This window comes from Trachurus trachurus (genome assembly GCF_905171665.1).
Source record: "Trachurus trachurus genome assembly, chromosome: 8".
NCBI classification, from domain to species: domain Eukaryota; kingdom Metazoa; phylum Chordata; class Actinopteri; order Carangiformes; family Carangidae; genus Trachurus; species Trachurus trachurus.
Genome location: NC_139905.1, coordinates 20,994,115 through 21,008,238, shown reverse-complemented (window position 1 = coordinate 21,008,238; position 14,124 = coordinate 20,994,115). Strand labels below are relative to the sequence as shown.

Here is a 14,124-nt window from a genome sequence, read left to right as displayed (position 1 = left end):
GACAGGACAAGGGAGGGGGAGGGGGAGGGGGAGGAGGGGTTTGGTTGAGGGAGTAGTTGTGTCTTGAGGACGAGACTGCAGCAACTATTAACCAGCAGAGAGAGAGGCAATAACAAGCACAACGCAGCCAGAGGGAGCGGAGGAGAGCTACGTGCTCATCACTCACACTTGTGATTGGCCGAACGCCACGTCCAACTGTCAGTCAACAGTGCCATGTGAACTTGCGCGCACACGCACACACGCACCATGCAGAATAGATTGGCTTTTAAAAGACTGATTTCTGTCCTTTTACTTCTCTCCGTGTTCCTGCTCATCCCGCGCAGCTCTGCTCCTCCATCATCCCTCTCTCTCTCTCTCCGTCCTGATGCTTCACTTTATCCTGTTTATCCCTTTCATCCTCTTCTCCTCTCCTTGTTCTTGCCTCGACTTTTAACTTCCTGTCCCCGCCGTTTGACCTCCCTCGTCTGTTTTCTGTCCCAGAACACCATTTGCTCCCTCCTCCCTCCATTTCTTTATTTTTTGTTTGGTGTGTTCATCCATCCATCCATCCATCTTCATCTCTCTTTCTCCTGTCCACTCATCTGTCCCTCCCCCCATTTTTTTTCTTTTACATGCTCGTGTCAGCTTTGCCTGACACCTACCTACCACCTGCTGCACTCGTTCACTCACACTCAGTCATTTACCATCTCTGCTCCTCGTCTGATGCGACTTTTAACAGAGAGAGGCTCCGTCACATTCTCAGTGTGGATTTCCTTTATGAGAGTGACAGAGCAGGTTTTGGGTGGTGGGTTGATCTGTGGAAACACAGAACGCACTTCCAAGACCGTCATCAACATGATGCGTAGCCATGGCAACAGCTGCTTAAAAGCCCTCCCACACAAGAGCAGCACCAATCAGTGTGCCACTGCCACTACAGGGAACTTGACTGACAGCCCTCTGGCAGACTGGGCAGATTGAAGTGAGGCGGTATATGCGTCTCTTGTGGAAAAAGAAACTCCTTCAATCACTTCCTGTCTCCATCCACTGTTTCAATTTTTTTGTTTTAGCATCATCTTAAAAACTGGATAAAAATGTCACTAAAGTTGTGATATACCACTGAAATGGCCGGCTGCCAACTGGGACTGTCTGAACCCATCAGGGCCCAGATCCTTCAGGTGAAGCCCGTCACTGGCAGGGCTGAGGACGGAGCATCTGGCAGCGCCGTGTGTCATGGAGGTGGCACATGTCTGTCTGCAGCTCTGCCCAGGCCAGCTGTGCAGTTAGCAGTGACAGGGACTGCAGTGCAGAGGGGTTTGGACTTTCAAAGCTGATAGAAACAGAGAAGGGGAGAGGAGGAGAAGGGGGGGGATTTGGACTTCACGGCATCACAAATTAAACCCCAGGACACGGGTGACCTGTTTTTCTGTTTTCAGACAGCAGAGGGATGTTCAAGGACTCGACAGACAATAGTGTGCTTCTTAACAGATTGACCCTCTGACCCTAAACACCAGCAGTTACCAGCTTCACTCAGATTGACCTCTAACCTTTGACCCTGCAGACTCAGTATGCTCTGATTAACTGCAATCTGGTTGGCTGCTGGAGCGTCTCTCTGACAAACGAAGTGCATCCCTGATGTATACATCCCAGTGTTCTTTTCCACGATACATTTCTACCCTTACATTTTGGCAAATTGGCCCATTGCCATAATCCCCATAGGTTCGTTACCTTTTTTTGTCGGTGTGAGCTGTTTTTAGAACGGCGGAGCAGAGCCGCGAGCTGCTCAGAGCTACGCTACGGAGGCTAATGGGATTTCTTGCTTTCCCTCATCAAATACATCAAATACACAACTCCAAAACGCTGTCGTGGACAAGTTGTGACCTGCACATTCACCACGCTATGAGATAATAACGGAACATTACGAGTTTTTCAACGCAAATGCAGAGACTGCTTGCCAGAAAACTGCCCCCAATGGGAACGCGCATCAGCTGTTTTGCATGAATTTACCTCAAAAATAACTCTGACAATTGACAATCGATTGTGATCAATTTTATGTCCGCAAATAATCGATTATCTAAATATGGTAATCGGGACAGCCCTAGAACCTACTGCTATGACTATAGGGATTATGGCAATGGGCCAATTTGCCAAAATGTTGAACTACCCCCTTTAAAGGAAAAGCCTTGTGCCATATCTTTTATTATATATATATATACACACACACACACACACACATATATATATATATATATATATATATATATATATATATATATATATATATATATATATATATATATATATATATATATATATATATATATATATATATATATATATATAAAGCTGTGGATTTACTGTAGTCACTGTGAACAACAATGTCTGCTAAATCTAATGTAACACAAACCCACCCATGGCGATTGTGGCAAGTCACAGTGATTCTGCCCATAACCCTGGTGGCATTTTACAGACACCAGCTATCATCTGGCCGACAGCACAAACACACCAAATCTGAAACACACACTCCCTCTCTCTGGAGTGTTGTGTGGAGTCAGACACTCAGAGCCTGGGGCAAGAGAGGGTCACTGCCTAAACAACATGGTGTGTGTGTGTGTGTGTGTGTGTGTGTGTGTGTGTGTGTGTGTGTGTGTGTGTGTGTGTGTGTGTGTGTGTGTGTGTGTGTGTGTGTGTGTGTGTGTGTGTGTGTGTGTGTGTGTGTGTGTGTGTGTGTGTGTGTGTGTGTGTGTGTGTGTGTACATGCACGTAAATGCACACAAACACACATGTAGAGTCGTGTATACACATATGGACTCCTGCATGCACACCCACCAACCTCCCCAGTTTACACCGTGAAGCCCAGTGTTATTAGTTCCAGGTAATTTTACGAAGCGGTCTGTAAACAGTGAGCCTGGGGATAAACAAAGATCCTACTGTACTGGGAGTAATCCTACAACACACACACCTTAACACCTTGTACACACACACAAATGAGCCAACACAAAAGCACACAAAATAGCTTACACACACACACACACACGTCGACATAAACGTTAATAAATACCTGGAGGGCCGACAAACAATACCCCAGCGCAATGCGCATTTGTTTACTTGTACTCTTTGTCCGTTTAATATATTTCTGAACAATAACAATAACCACAATGGGGTGGGTTCTTTTGATCGTTTTATAGCAATTACAGGGTTCTTAAATGTTTAATGTTGTCTAAATACAAATGGCTACATGAGAACTTTGCCTGCATAAAAGTCTAAAAAGTAAATAATGATAAGACAGTATGAACCAGGTGTCTGAGCAAAGTGAGGAAAGTAGTACATTAAATAAATGTATACAAAAACATATAGCAGTTACTTTCAGTATGGCAGTGTTTTGGTAAAATGACTGTATTTTCACATTTCAAATTCTTTTTATTTTTTATTTTACAGCATTAATCTGCTAATTACAAGGCATATTTGATTTGCTGAGGTATGTGTGCTGCAGGCCAGAGCTGCAGTGCATATGCTTTGTTTCTTTATAACTGCAGGTATGTGGTTATACTTCTTTCCTTTAATAGAATAAAGAAATAACTGTTTTCATAATAGCAGTGTGTATTCTTCTCTTTGTCATTCTGGTTGGCACACTGAGCGGTTTTTGCCATGAGAGCGCTCCGTTTCTCTGGCTGTGCTGTTGCTATGTCTGGTGCTGAAATGCAGTTACTGGGAAGTGTGACGCGTTACCACTACACAACCGGAGACGTACACGTATACACAAACATGAAGAGCGCTACACACAGCAACACATATTGTGAGGACTGCGCATGGTGAGCCAGTACTTTATACGTCAGAGAGACAGGATCCCTCTGTCTCTGCAGTGATACACACCTCATGACCCCCAATCTGCTGTTATCATGAGCACAGGCCAAATATAATGAGTCATCAAACACACACACACACACACACAGACAAACTGCTCAATATAAATACTGCAAGATGAGCGCCGAGTCTGGCAGGGATGCACACAAGCCTATCTGTGTGCATTTACACACACACACAAACACACACACACACATCCCTCTGGATGCCTATCTGAGTGGCATGAGGAAAGGACAACCTGCTGACATCAAGGCTGACTCTCTTTGTCCGTCACGCTGCAGAGATGAAGTCATAAATACAAACACACACATACACACTGCAGACAAAGACAACAAAAAACGTCTGACATGATGTCTCACTGTTGGAGAGAGAGGAAGTGGACAATTCCACTACTTCCACTTCCACTTCAGAGTTGATTAGGGGTCATTTTATCACTGCTGCACTGCTTCATACAGACCCCCCCCCACACCGCCCTCTGCTCTCCGCAAACACTGAGGCCTGTCATAAAATTGAAATTGATATTTATCCTACATTTAAATGAGATCCTTCACACTGGGGACTTTGATTTGGACTGGTTGTCCGCCGTGTCGGACAGCTTTAAAACGGTTCTGATGAAACTTCACATCATCTCTGTTTGATTTGCTCTGTGACCAATGGTTCTCTAAAACATCGCCTGCTTAGATAGGAGTCAAACAACGATTTAAAAAGCAATCAAATATCAAATGACTCTGATCCTCCAAACAAGCAAACACAAAACCTTACGCCTGTTGTTGTTGTTGTGTGTGCTTGTGTGTGTGTGTGTGTCTCATTGCAGCCTCATCTGCATTCATTTATGAAGGAAGTGCAAGAGGCCCTCTCAACATGTTTAGAGTATAGGATGACTAATGGAGACAGATAGCATGATGAATCCACTCATCTGTAATGGATTAACCTTGTCTGGCCTCCGAATCTGATCTAATCAGGCTGAATCAGCTTGTTATTGTATCACACCATCTCGCCAGTCACTCCTAAACATTCAGCCTTGTGACAGTGAGGCAGCATCTGGAAAAGTATATTCAAGTATAACTGCATGCAGAACAGTCTCTACTGGACAGAGTCATTCCTCAGACCACACACCAGTACCTTTTTTTTTTCTTTTTCTTTTTTTTCACACAAAGTCTGAAACATCTAGGGAGTTACCAATTTTACTTGCAACTGTTTTTCTATTAATTTCAGTAGAGTTCTCCAATATTTGTAATCATCGATGAGTGAATTGTTTGATCTATAAAATGTACAAAAAGTGATTCATGATTCAGACTGGGTAGTTAAAACACAAAAGAGACAGAATTTACTATACAGTATGAGACAAAAATATACGCATAATTATAAAGCTGCAACCAAAAATTCTCTGAGTGGTTGTTCTTGACCTGATTTTGCTAAATCTACAGATTAACTGCTTGTTTTAGCTCTGGTTTGAAACTTTCTTAAAATAAATGATCCATCACAGGATAAACTGGGACATGATATTCATAGTTTTCGTTCATGTTTTGTTACGGTCACTAGAATGAGATATATTTGAAAATCACATCCTTATGTAAAGCATGACAATCCAACCCTAAAACATACAATGTGCACAGATGCCGATAAGAAGAGGTTGCTTCTCAGCAGCTGACAATCTCAGAGCTTTAAAGCACCGATAACACAAAGACTCACAAAGACCGCCTTGTTTAAAAGTGTGAAAATATTTTGACATCATCTCTACAATGAATCATCTTCGGTGGGTCATTGGTCTTTCTGTCTTGTTTTAAAATGAAAGCCAATACAAAAATCCATAGCAGATTCATCTCATCATTGTATTCCGCGGCGGACGGCTCCGAGAGCAAAGCAGGAAATAAATGAGTGTGTTTAATAGCTTGGGGCTGTAATTGTAGCTTGAGTAACATAATGCATTTTCTGGGCATCCTGAGATGTTTATGTACAGACAAGAGCCATCCAGCTGATCAGTGTTGATCAGCATAATAAACATGATGAATGAGAAAATGTTGTTGTGATGAAATGCTGCTCTGGTAATTGTGAGCAACTGTCGACCCGACTCTCCTGTCACATGTGATTAGTGCTTTCCCCGATACAGACGAGAGATCCTGAAGCCAGCTCAACGGGACTGTGAAGACTTTGGGTTTCACATGATCCCGTTTTGTTTGATCAGAGGCTTGTTTGACCTCTCCTGTAGACAATCACTTTGTTTCTCTATCCTATCCAGACTCGCGCTCTAACCAGCATGTGCATGCCTTTGTGTGGTTGAGTGGCAGAGCATTTATGCTGTGAATAATATTTACATAGCCCACTGTGGACCACCAACTCTGCGCTGCTTACACGGTGGGTCCCGCACACACACACACACATACACACATTTGCAGACGCTGAAGAATGAAACTCAAGAGAGCTGACCGGCTCTTGTGACATAACCTGGTTCAAGTGTTACAACAAGCAGGCATAACGCTATGCCAAGCATGTGACACTCTGCACCTCATTCATTAGCAATGTTATCTTGGTACAACCCGTCCCAACAGTCGCCACACAACAACACATCGCACAACATCGGCAGTCGGCTGGAAATCAGAGAGGTGATCAGGACGCGAGCAGCATAAAAGCGCACGTGCGGACCGTAGAAGCATGTACCGCTGCAGCATCATCCCCGCTACGGTCCTGTGAACAAAACACACATAATGTAACGCAACATTAACATCTGTCAAACAGCAGGCTTCCAAACCATATGTCCTGTGTGTTTAAGTCTGCATGTCTAACTGGATAAAGTTGGATCAGTTTTAGAATTTACCTCCTCTCCTGTCTTCATCTGCCTGCTCTAATTGGCTCTTATTTCAAATAAAACCCCTGTATGGCTGCCGCTTCTCTCTTTATCTTTTCAAAAGGATTTACATATACGGCAGCAGGTATAATGTTAAATCCTTCTCCTCTTTGGGACAATACAAGATAAGGACACAACAATGCTTAAACCGAGACAGAAACAGGACAAACACCCATGATCTTGTGTCACCCTGCAGGAAAGCAAAACTAAGCTACTTAGAAACAGTGTGACATGCTTCATCCACCAGAGAGCACTGACAAGGTGATTTTTTCTCCACAATGTCCTGCACAGCCTCAGAGGGTTTAATACATTTTCTCAATGTTCATCATAATCTACTACTCTGTCATTTTCATATTCATTTTGGTTGATAATGAGACATTATTCTCTTTTAAAGCATTTGGTTTTCAAGAATGTTATGAATTTATGAGAGAAAAAGATATGACGTGACTGCGTGGCCACTGGCCACACAAAGCACATGAATGATGTTTTCTCTCTGCGGTAACAGAGGAAGAACTACAGCACTGCAGCCACCGTGCTGTATCAACCAAATATGAACAACACAATTTTACAAAACTAGAAAATAACAATTAAAAAGCAAAAAAATACAGAGAATAAATTGTACTCCATTTTAAATTGGGTGCAGGTAATGAAGGGAGACGGCTGCAGAGGCATTCGTCATTCGGTTTTGCGTCTTTGCCTCGGACAGACTTCTCTTGACCATGATTTTTGTTCTAAAGTTGAACCACCATGGAGGCTTCAGTTATCTGTGCCAAGAGTTTAGAAGTTGGGGAACATTCCTGCCTGGGAAGCGATCAGAAGTTGGTGAGACTCTGTGAACATGGGATTCCTCCATCATGCAAGCACTTGCCTCAGTCAGGTGGAAATTAACACCTTCGGCAACATGGGACATGGCTGTATCCATCCATGTAGAGGTTTAGGCTTTACGTACACAACACACTGTCAGCACCCAAATAGTTAACATGTGTTCCTGAGAGGGGAGTTTAAAAAACTCCATTATAGTCTGAGAACAGAATGGGAAAGAATACGTCTCTGTACGCCGATTAAAGAAATTTAGTCAATGATGGAAAATATTCAGTTTATACGACTACTGGTGAATGGTACATTTATCTAAAAAAGGTCAAAAAACCTAAAAGATCCACATCAAAATTGACTGTTTGTGTTTTGTATGTTCATAAAAGTAGTAGTAGTGCTGATCTTCTTTTTAAATTCCCAAACAGTGATAGCGACTGCAGAAATCTAGCACTGCTCCGTCTATTGGTCCATCCAGCTCTACTAACAACTAACAAAACAGCAAAAAAAAAAAAAAAATCTTTTTCTTTTAACCTGACTCTTGAGAGTCAGGGTAAAAGAAACACTAAATCACTGCAGAAAACCTAAAATGATGGAAGCAACTTGTCCTGTCACATGTTTCCTTTCCACCACTAACAGAATTCTTTATGTATTCTCTGATCTAGTGAGATTTCCCCAAGTCCTGTGTCAGCTCACTCAGGTGTGAGCTTGTTTAGGCTCCTGCCACATGCAATGTCTTGTGTAATGAGGCTCTTGTAGCTTTTGCGGCGCTATGAAACGACATCTTTCCTTTTCTAGCGCTGACAATCTTTTACGAGGAAGGAGAAGAGAATAAATCATCACATGCGGCTTTGCGGCTACGTACTGATGAAACTACCAAACCATTTATCTACTTGTCTGTCTGTTTCCTCTGCAACTTAAAACACCTTGTCAAGAATCACTGACTTAAAGTTACACTTCCATCTTCAGGCTGCTACTGCCATAGGCCTGCATAAATGCAACAACAACAACAACAACAACAACTTCATGCATCACTAGGGCAAAATCAACTAATGCAGCCAGAGTCTGGAGGAGTCAGCCAGCATCAGCTACTACAGCTACAACCAAACAAAGGGAAGCTTTGAAGAGGAATAACGACATCAGCTTGCGTTTTATAATTTCACTTGTATTTTTATCCTCTCAGTTCCCCGCAGATTTGATTCCAGGGTACAAAAAAATGTACTTAGCAAATAAATATGACTCAGGACCTGATTCTCTTTTTACACCACCCACTTAACCGCATAAGGGATGAAAAAATATTGCAGTGGTTCATCTTCAAGTTTTTTTTTTTTTTTTCATAGTGCTTGGATTTGGATGCACATGATGTTCTTTTTTGTCTATGCTCAAGTGTGTGAAAACATCCCACAGATGAAAATTATCCAGGCAGAATGTTCAGCTGAGGGGTAATAATAGATACTAAAACAGACGAGCAGCTGAAATCTGAGTTCTCTTGGACTATTTGACGTCTCCATGTTAAATTTAAACAACTGTCTTTTAGCACAAAATGGCTGCCTGAAAATGACCTCAGAGATACAGAGTACTAAACTTGTACATTTACAACTTGTTAATGATGTTCATATCCAGGAGATGTGCATATTTGGAGTTGAATATAATGAAAGAAGAAGGCAATTAAACAACACAAACTCAGGTACAGTTGTACAAAACAGGAACTTAAGTTAACGCTGAGCAGAAAACACCATCTAGAAACCAAAATAAAGACAACATTGCTGTGTGGCCAAACCTACTTTTATCAGCCTTAAAACTGCTGGTTACTCAGACAGAGGGAATGCACCGACATGGTTTCCCTTGACCAACTGACCTCAAACCTCAAGCCAGCGCACGACAGAGTCTAAGTAAAAGTGTATCTACTGAACATCTACTGAACTTGAGCTCAAGACAGATGCAGCCACACCAGTTGTTCCTGTATGTACCACCACACACATGATGGTGTCACATGCTCAGAGAGCATCAGTCTGAACAAATGGAACGCGAGTGTTTGGAGAAATGAGCGGTCACGTCGTGTCTACAGCTGCTGCTTGTTTAGTCTTGTAGAAATAAGCAAAGTCGCTTCATTTACATGACAAGTGACATTGACAAGAGGTGATGACATCATCAGCTCAGACATGTTGACAGCGTATGAATCACACACCGTCAATCAGGAGGTATATGTAAGAGTGCAAGAACTCACACACAAAGGACTGAGGACATGTTTGGTCTTACCAGGGGGTCAGCCAGGGTTCGATTCCCAGCACATGAAAGGATATGGGTTACATACGACACGGAGACACCAGTTTCGAGGCCTTGTTGTTTGCTTTAAGCAGAAGAAGGCCACGGGGGCCAGGGCCGGGTACGGCTGCTGCTCCTCCTCCTCGGAGACGCAGTCCGGATCTCGGATGGGAGCCGTGATGCGAACTCCCAGCGTTCGTCCAACTTCCACTTCCAGCTCCAGTTCTTGCCCCTCGTGCTCCTGCACCTCAGGACTCCATTCACCTCCGCCTTCTCCGCGGCCGCTGCAACCGCTCCCCCTCCTCCTCCTCCTCCTCCCTCCCCTCCCTCTCCCCTCGGCCTCCTCCCTCTTGTCCTCGTCTTCATCGCGGCCTCCTCCTCCGCCGGGGTCAGCGTCGTGACCCGGGGCGTCGCTCCGGTAGAGCGTGGGCACGGCGAGCCTCACCTCCTCCTGCACCTCCTCCCGCTGGTGCTGGTGCTGGTGCTGGTGCTCCTGCCCCTCCTGGCACTCTGCATACTGAAAGCGCGCTCTCCCCTCGCCATCAGTCATGATAGAGCATCAGGCAGAGCCACTCTGGAGGGAGGTCAGACACAGGGAGGTTAGAGAGAGGGGACAACGACGTGACAGGAAGAAGAGGAGAACATTTGCAAAGCTGCAGAGAAACCATGACAGGAGGAGAAGGCGGTGGAGGAGGAGGAGGAGAGCCATCAACTCAGCAAAGAGCCACTGGAGACTAATCACACAATTGAGCCAAATAAACACTCTGACTATTTCCTCCTTTGATCCCTCACCGGCAAAAGTACTCTTCTCCAATCAATCTACACACAGATTTTCAGTGTTCGATCACTAACCTGGCTGCGCTTTATTCCACAAATCTGTGGAAAACATTTCTCTCTGTCTGCCTCTCCCATACTTGAACAAAGCCTCTATCCCTATGACAGAAGATTAAATGATCACACAATACTGAAAGTCTGGGTGGAATATTACAGCATTATTGTGTGGATATATGAGGGATACAGTTAACTCACTACTTAGCAACACAAAGGGGACAATTACTTCCTGAATTTGTGACACTAAATACTTAGAAACATAAACTGTATCTAATGAAAAAGAGAAAACACTTAATGCTTATACTAAAATATTATGGGAATAGTGGAAATTCGCTTCACTGTCACCCTCTCTCTTCCTGTTGCTATGTGATTGAACAGATGGACTGCTCTGTCTCTGGTTTACTGGAGCTTTTTAGCCCCCACCACACACACAGACACACATACACACACACACACACACACACACACACACACACTGACACACTGGTGGGCAGGGAATGCGCAAAAAAGAAAAACAAAGAAATGCCACATTAATCCTGATGTTTGTAATGAGTAGAACAACGCCGACAACACAACAATGGTCATCATAACCCAATAGACTTTTACTCTTTTGATGGCTTTTTGTATTTAATGGGCTCTGTTTTCTGCTCGTTTGTCTTTGTATTAGAGAAAAGCGCATCTGACGCTGGTGGCAGTTGTCTGCTCTCCTGGAGGAATCATACAGCAGAGGAGGAAAATATAATAAAGCGTTTTTATCATAATAGCTGCTGAAAAGTACTTACACACGCATTTCTAATGAAAAGAGAATAAAGCCGCCCGAGGGAATGGAGCGTCCGTCACCTGTGTGTTAGTCGTTGTTATTAAAAAAAAAGTGCACACAATAAATGCCAAAACATGACAGTGCAGAAAGAGAAACTTAATTCTTTCTTAAATACCTTATCGAGACGGAATCGGAAGTTCCCATAAGCATGATCCGTGACTTTCCGTGTTTCTAGCGCACCCAGCCTTTCTCAGCAACCCGGCGCTTTCCCTTCCTTTCCTTTCCTTTCTTTCTTTCTTCCCTCTCTTCTCTCTCCTCGACAAAAAATAATCTCCTTAGTTCTTTAGCGTTTCTCACAGATCAAAGGTAATCCGTTCAAAATGAAAAGAAAAAAAAATCACTGGAAGTAATCAAAGAATCACTTAGGAAGTGGTCTTGTTTTGCGCGCTGGGTGGTGAAACGGGAACATCTCTCCACATCCATGCCTCCATCTATCCGTCCATCCTCGCTGAGGTGTCGCTTACGCAGCGTGGAGCGGAGATGCGCGCGCGGCGGGAGGGTCGGACCGTGTGTGTGTGTGGGTTCGTTGAAGCTCCGTGAGATGATCTGACACGAGGAGAGAGAAAAGAAAAAGAAAAAACTTGGCCCAGGACCCGGGAGCCCTGACACGTGACGTGATGTCCGGCTATGGAGACGTAGCGCGCAGTGGGAGACACACATACACGCGCGCAATGGAGAGAGAAAAAAAAGGCACGAAGATCCACGCAGGGCGCGCCGCGCACGCACCACGGTGTTTTCACGCATCACCATGCAGTCAGAAGCAGATAATGGAAACGGTATGAAAAATATATTAGCCTGCACAGTCCTTCAGAGTAACTACAGAAACACAGGATCATAGCTTTTATTAGCCTACAGTTATTATTATTCTTAGTGCTGCATAAAAGGGGATTAGGCCACTTTCCACAATTTTCATATTTGAATTCACCATGATATTCTTCCAATATATGAATGATCCTTAAGAGAAGGGGGGCTGAACCAGAATTTGTTGCTTCTATTAGTTTTTAAACTAAAAGATTGTAGGACTTTTGATGTAAATATCTGTCCAGATGTTAATCGTTAGTACATATTGGGCTCACTATGTGTTTGGAATTTGGTTCTCATCCTGAGATGCAGGTGGACGCAGGTGGCAAAACCTGAGCTGCAAATCAATTTTGAAACAGCGGCCACAGCTGGATTTGCAGGATGAGAGACTTCGTTGGCACCTAAGGACTTTACCCTTCACAAAAAATAATTGACTCTTTAGTCATTAGGTTCAGTAAAAATAAAAGGTCTGAAAGAGGTTTTATTATTAGATGAATTTTAACAGACCAGAGTTGGTTGATTTTTGGTAAAAATGCATCGGATTTAGCCCATAAAATCACTTTGGGTAATGGTTCCATGCAGGATTAGGTCCAGATGAGCCACTGGAAATTGAGGACACGGTGGGTAGCACTCCTGCCTCCCAGCCAGAAGGCACCGGGGTTTGATTCCCAGTCCTGGGTCCTTTCGGTGGCGTTTGCATCTTCTCCCTGTGTCTGAGTGGGTTCTCTCCGGGTACTCAGCTTCCTCCCCCAGTCCAAAAACATGCACGCTAGCTTGATTGGCGACTCTAAATTGCCTGTAGTGCATAAATCTGAATGTCTGCATGCATCGTTCTACTCTGTATGTGGCCCTGCGATGGACTGGCGACCTGTCAGCTGATTGGCTCTGCACAGATACGTGGTATAGGCGATGGATAGCCTGGATACAGAATTATTTTCTGCAAAAGCCAGTGAGCCTTTTATCTTGATGAAAGAACATCTCATCTACTATCTACATTAAAAGAGGAGGGGTGTGTTAAACTGCACAATTTGATTGTTTTGAAGCTGCAAACACAACTACACTGCCACAAATATTTATTTTTACACCTTACCTTGTAAAATGCACCCAGTATCTGAAAGGAAAATATCTTTTTGTTTCTCCTGCATGACGTGAAATTAAAGCCTGAGAATTGGGAAACTGAAAATTTGGCTTTTTAAAATCGCTTGTTTATTCATGCAATCATATTCAACATTATCTTTCACATTTTGTATGGTTTATTTGTCAGGGTTCAGTGCTTGTGTTCAATCGGGCGACTGTTCTTTCTGTGCCGCGTCAATGTCTTTATAGGCAATTTGATTTGACAATCAATTTAAACTCCCATGCTGCCTGTGCGATCGATCACAAATGCATACTTTATATTTAATGAAGAGTGTTTTAGTGTGATAAAGGGAGAGGAGGAAATGGAGGAGGGGAGGGGGAGAGAGAGAGAGAGAGAGAGAGAGAGAGAGAGAGAGAGAGAGAGAGAGAGAGAGAGAGAGAGAGAGAGAGAGAGAGAGAGAGAGAGAGAGAGAGAGAGAGAGAGAGAGGAAATCACAGAGTGAAAGAGATGGAGGTTCATACCATGGTGGAGTTTAGCAGCTCCACAGCCAGGGCCCAGTCTGATGAACACCAGAGGAGGAACCTGCCGGAGACATGACAGTTATTGACATCAGGATGGCGGGTATGATAAGGAGTCAAAGCTTCCCTCTGGAATTGAATCCCTTTGGTTTTATTTTGATTTGACAGCTAATTGGTTGAAAATCTGACCAGTCAAACATCGTCACAGATAAATGACAAGCTGAATGTCATTCAGACACGCAGAGTTAGTGGGAATGCTTGAGTGCATAACAAAGGTTATGTCTGAAATCACTCACTCACTCACTCCTCCCTACCA

The 14,124-nt window shown here is 43.6% G+C and overlaps 1 protein-coding gene across 1 annotated transcript in view; it reads right to left on the bottom strand.

Moving 5' to 3' along the window:
• Window positions 1-11,578, bottom strand: part of cacna1ha (calcium channel, voltage-dependent, T type, alpha 1H subunit a) — a gene marked incomplete at its 3' end in the record, with an annotated part of 106,089 nt that extends 94,511 nt beyond the window's left edge. The window contains exons 1-2 of the mRNA XM_083976375.1: window positions 11,527-11,578; window positions 9,787-10,334 (exon numbers count right to left, since the gene is read on the bottom strand). Coding sequence (XP_083832501.1) covers window positions 9,787-10,310 — 524 coding nt within the window. The 5' untranslated portion in view covers window positions 10,311-10,334; window positions 11,527-11,578. The remainder of the gene's footprint in view (window positions 1-9,786; window positions 10,335-11,526) is intronic.
• Between the last annotated feature and the right edge of the window lie 2,546 nt (window positions 11,579-14,124).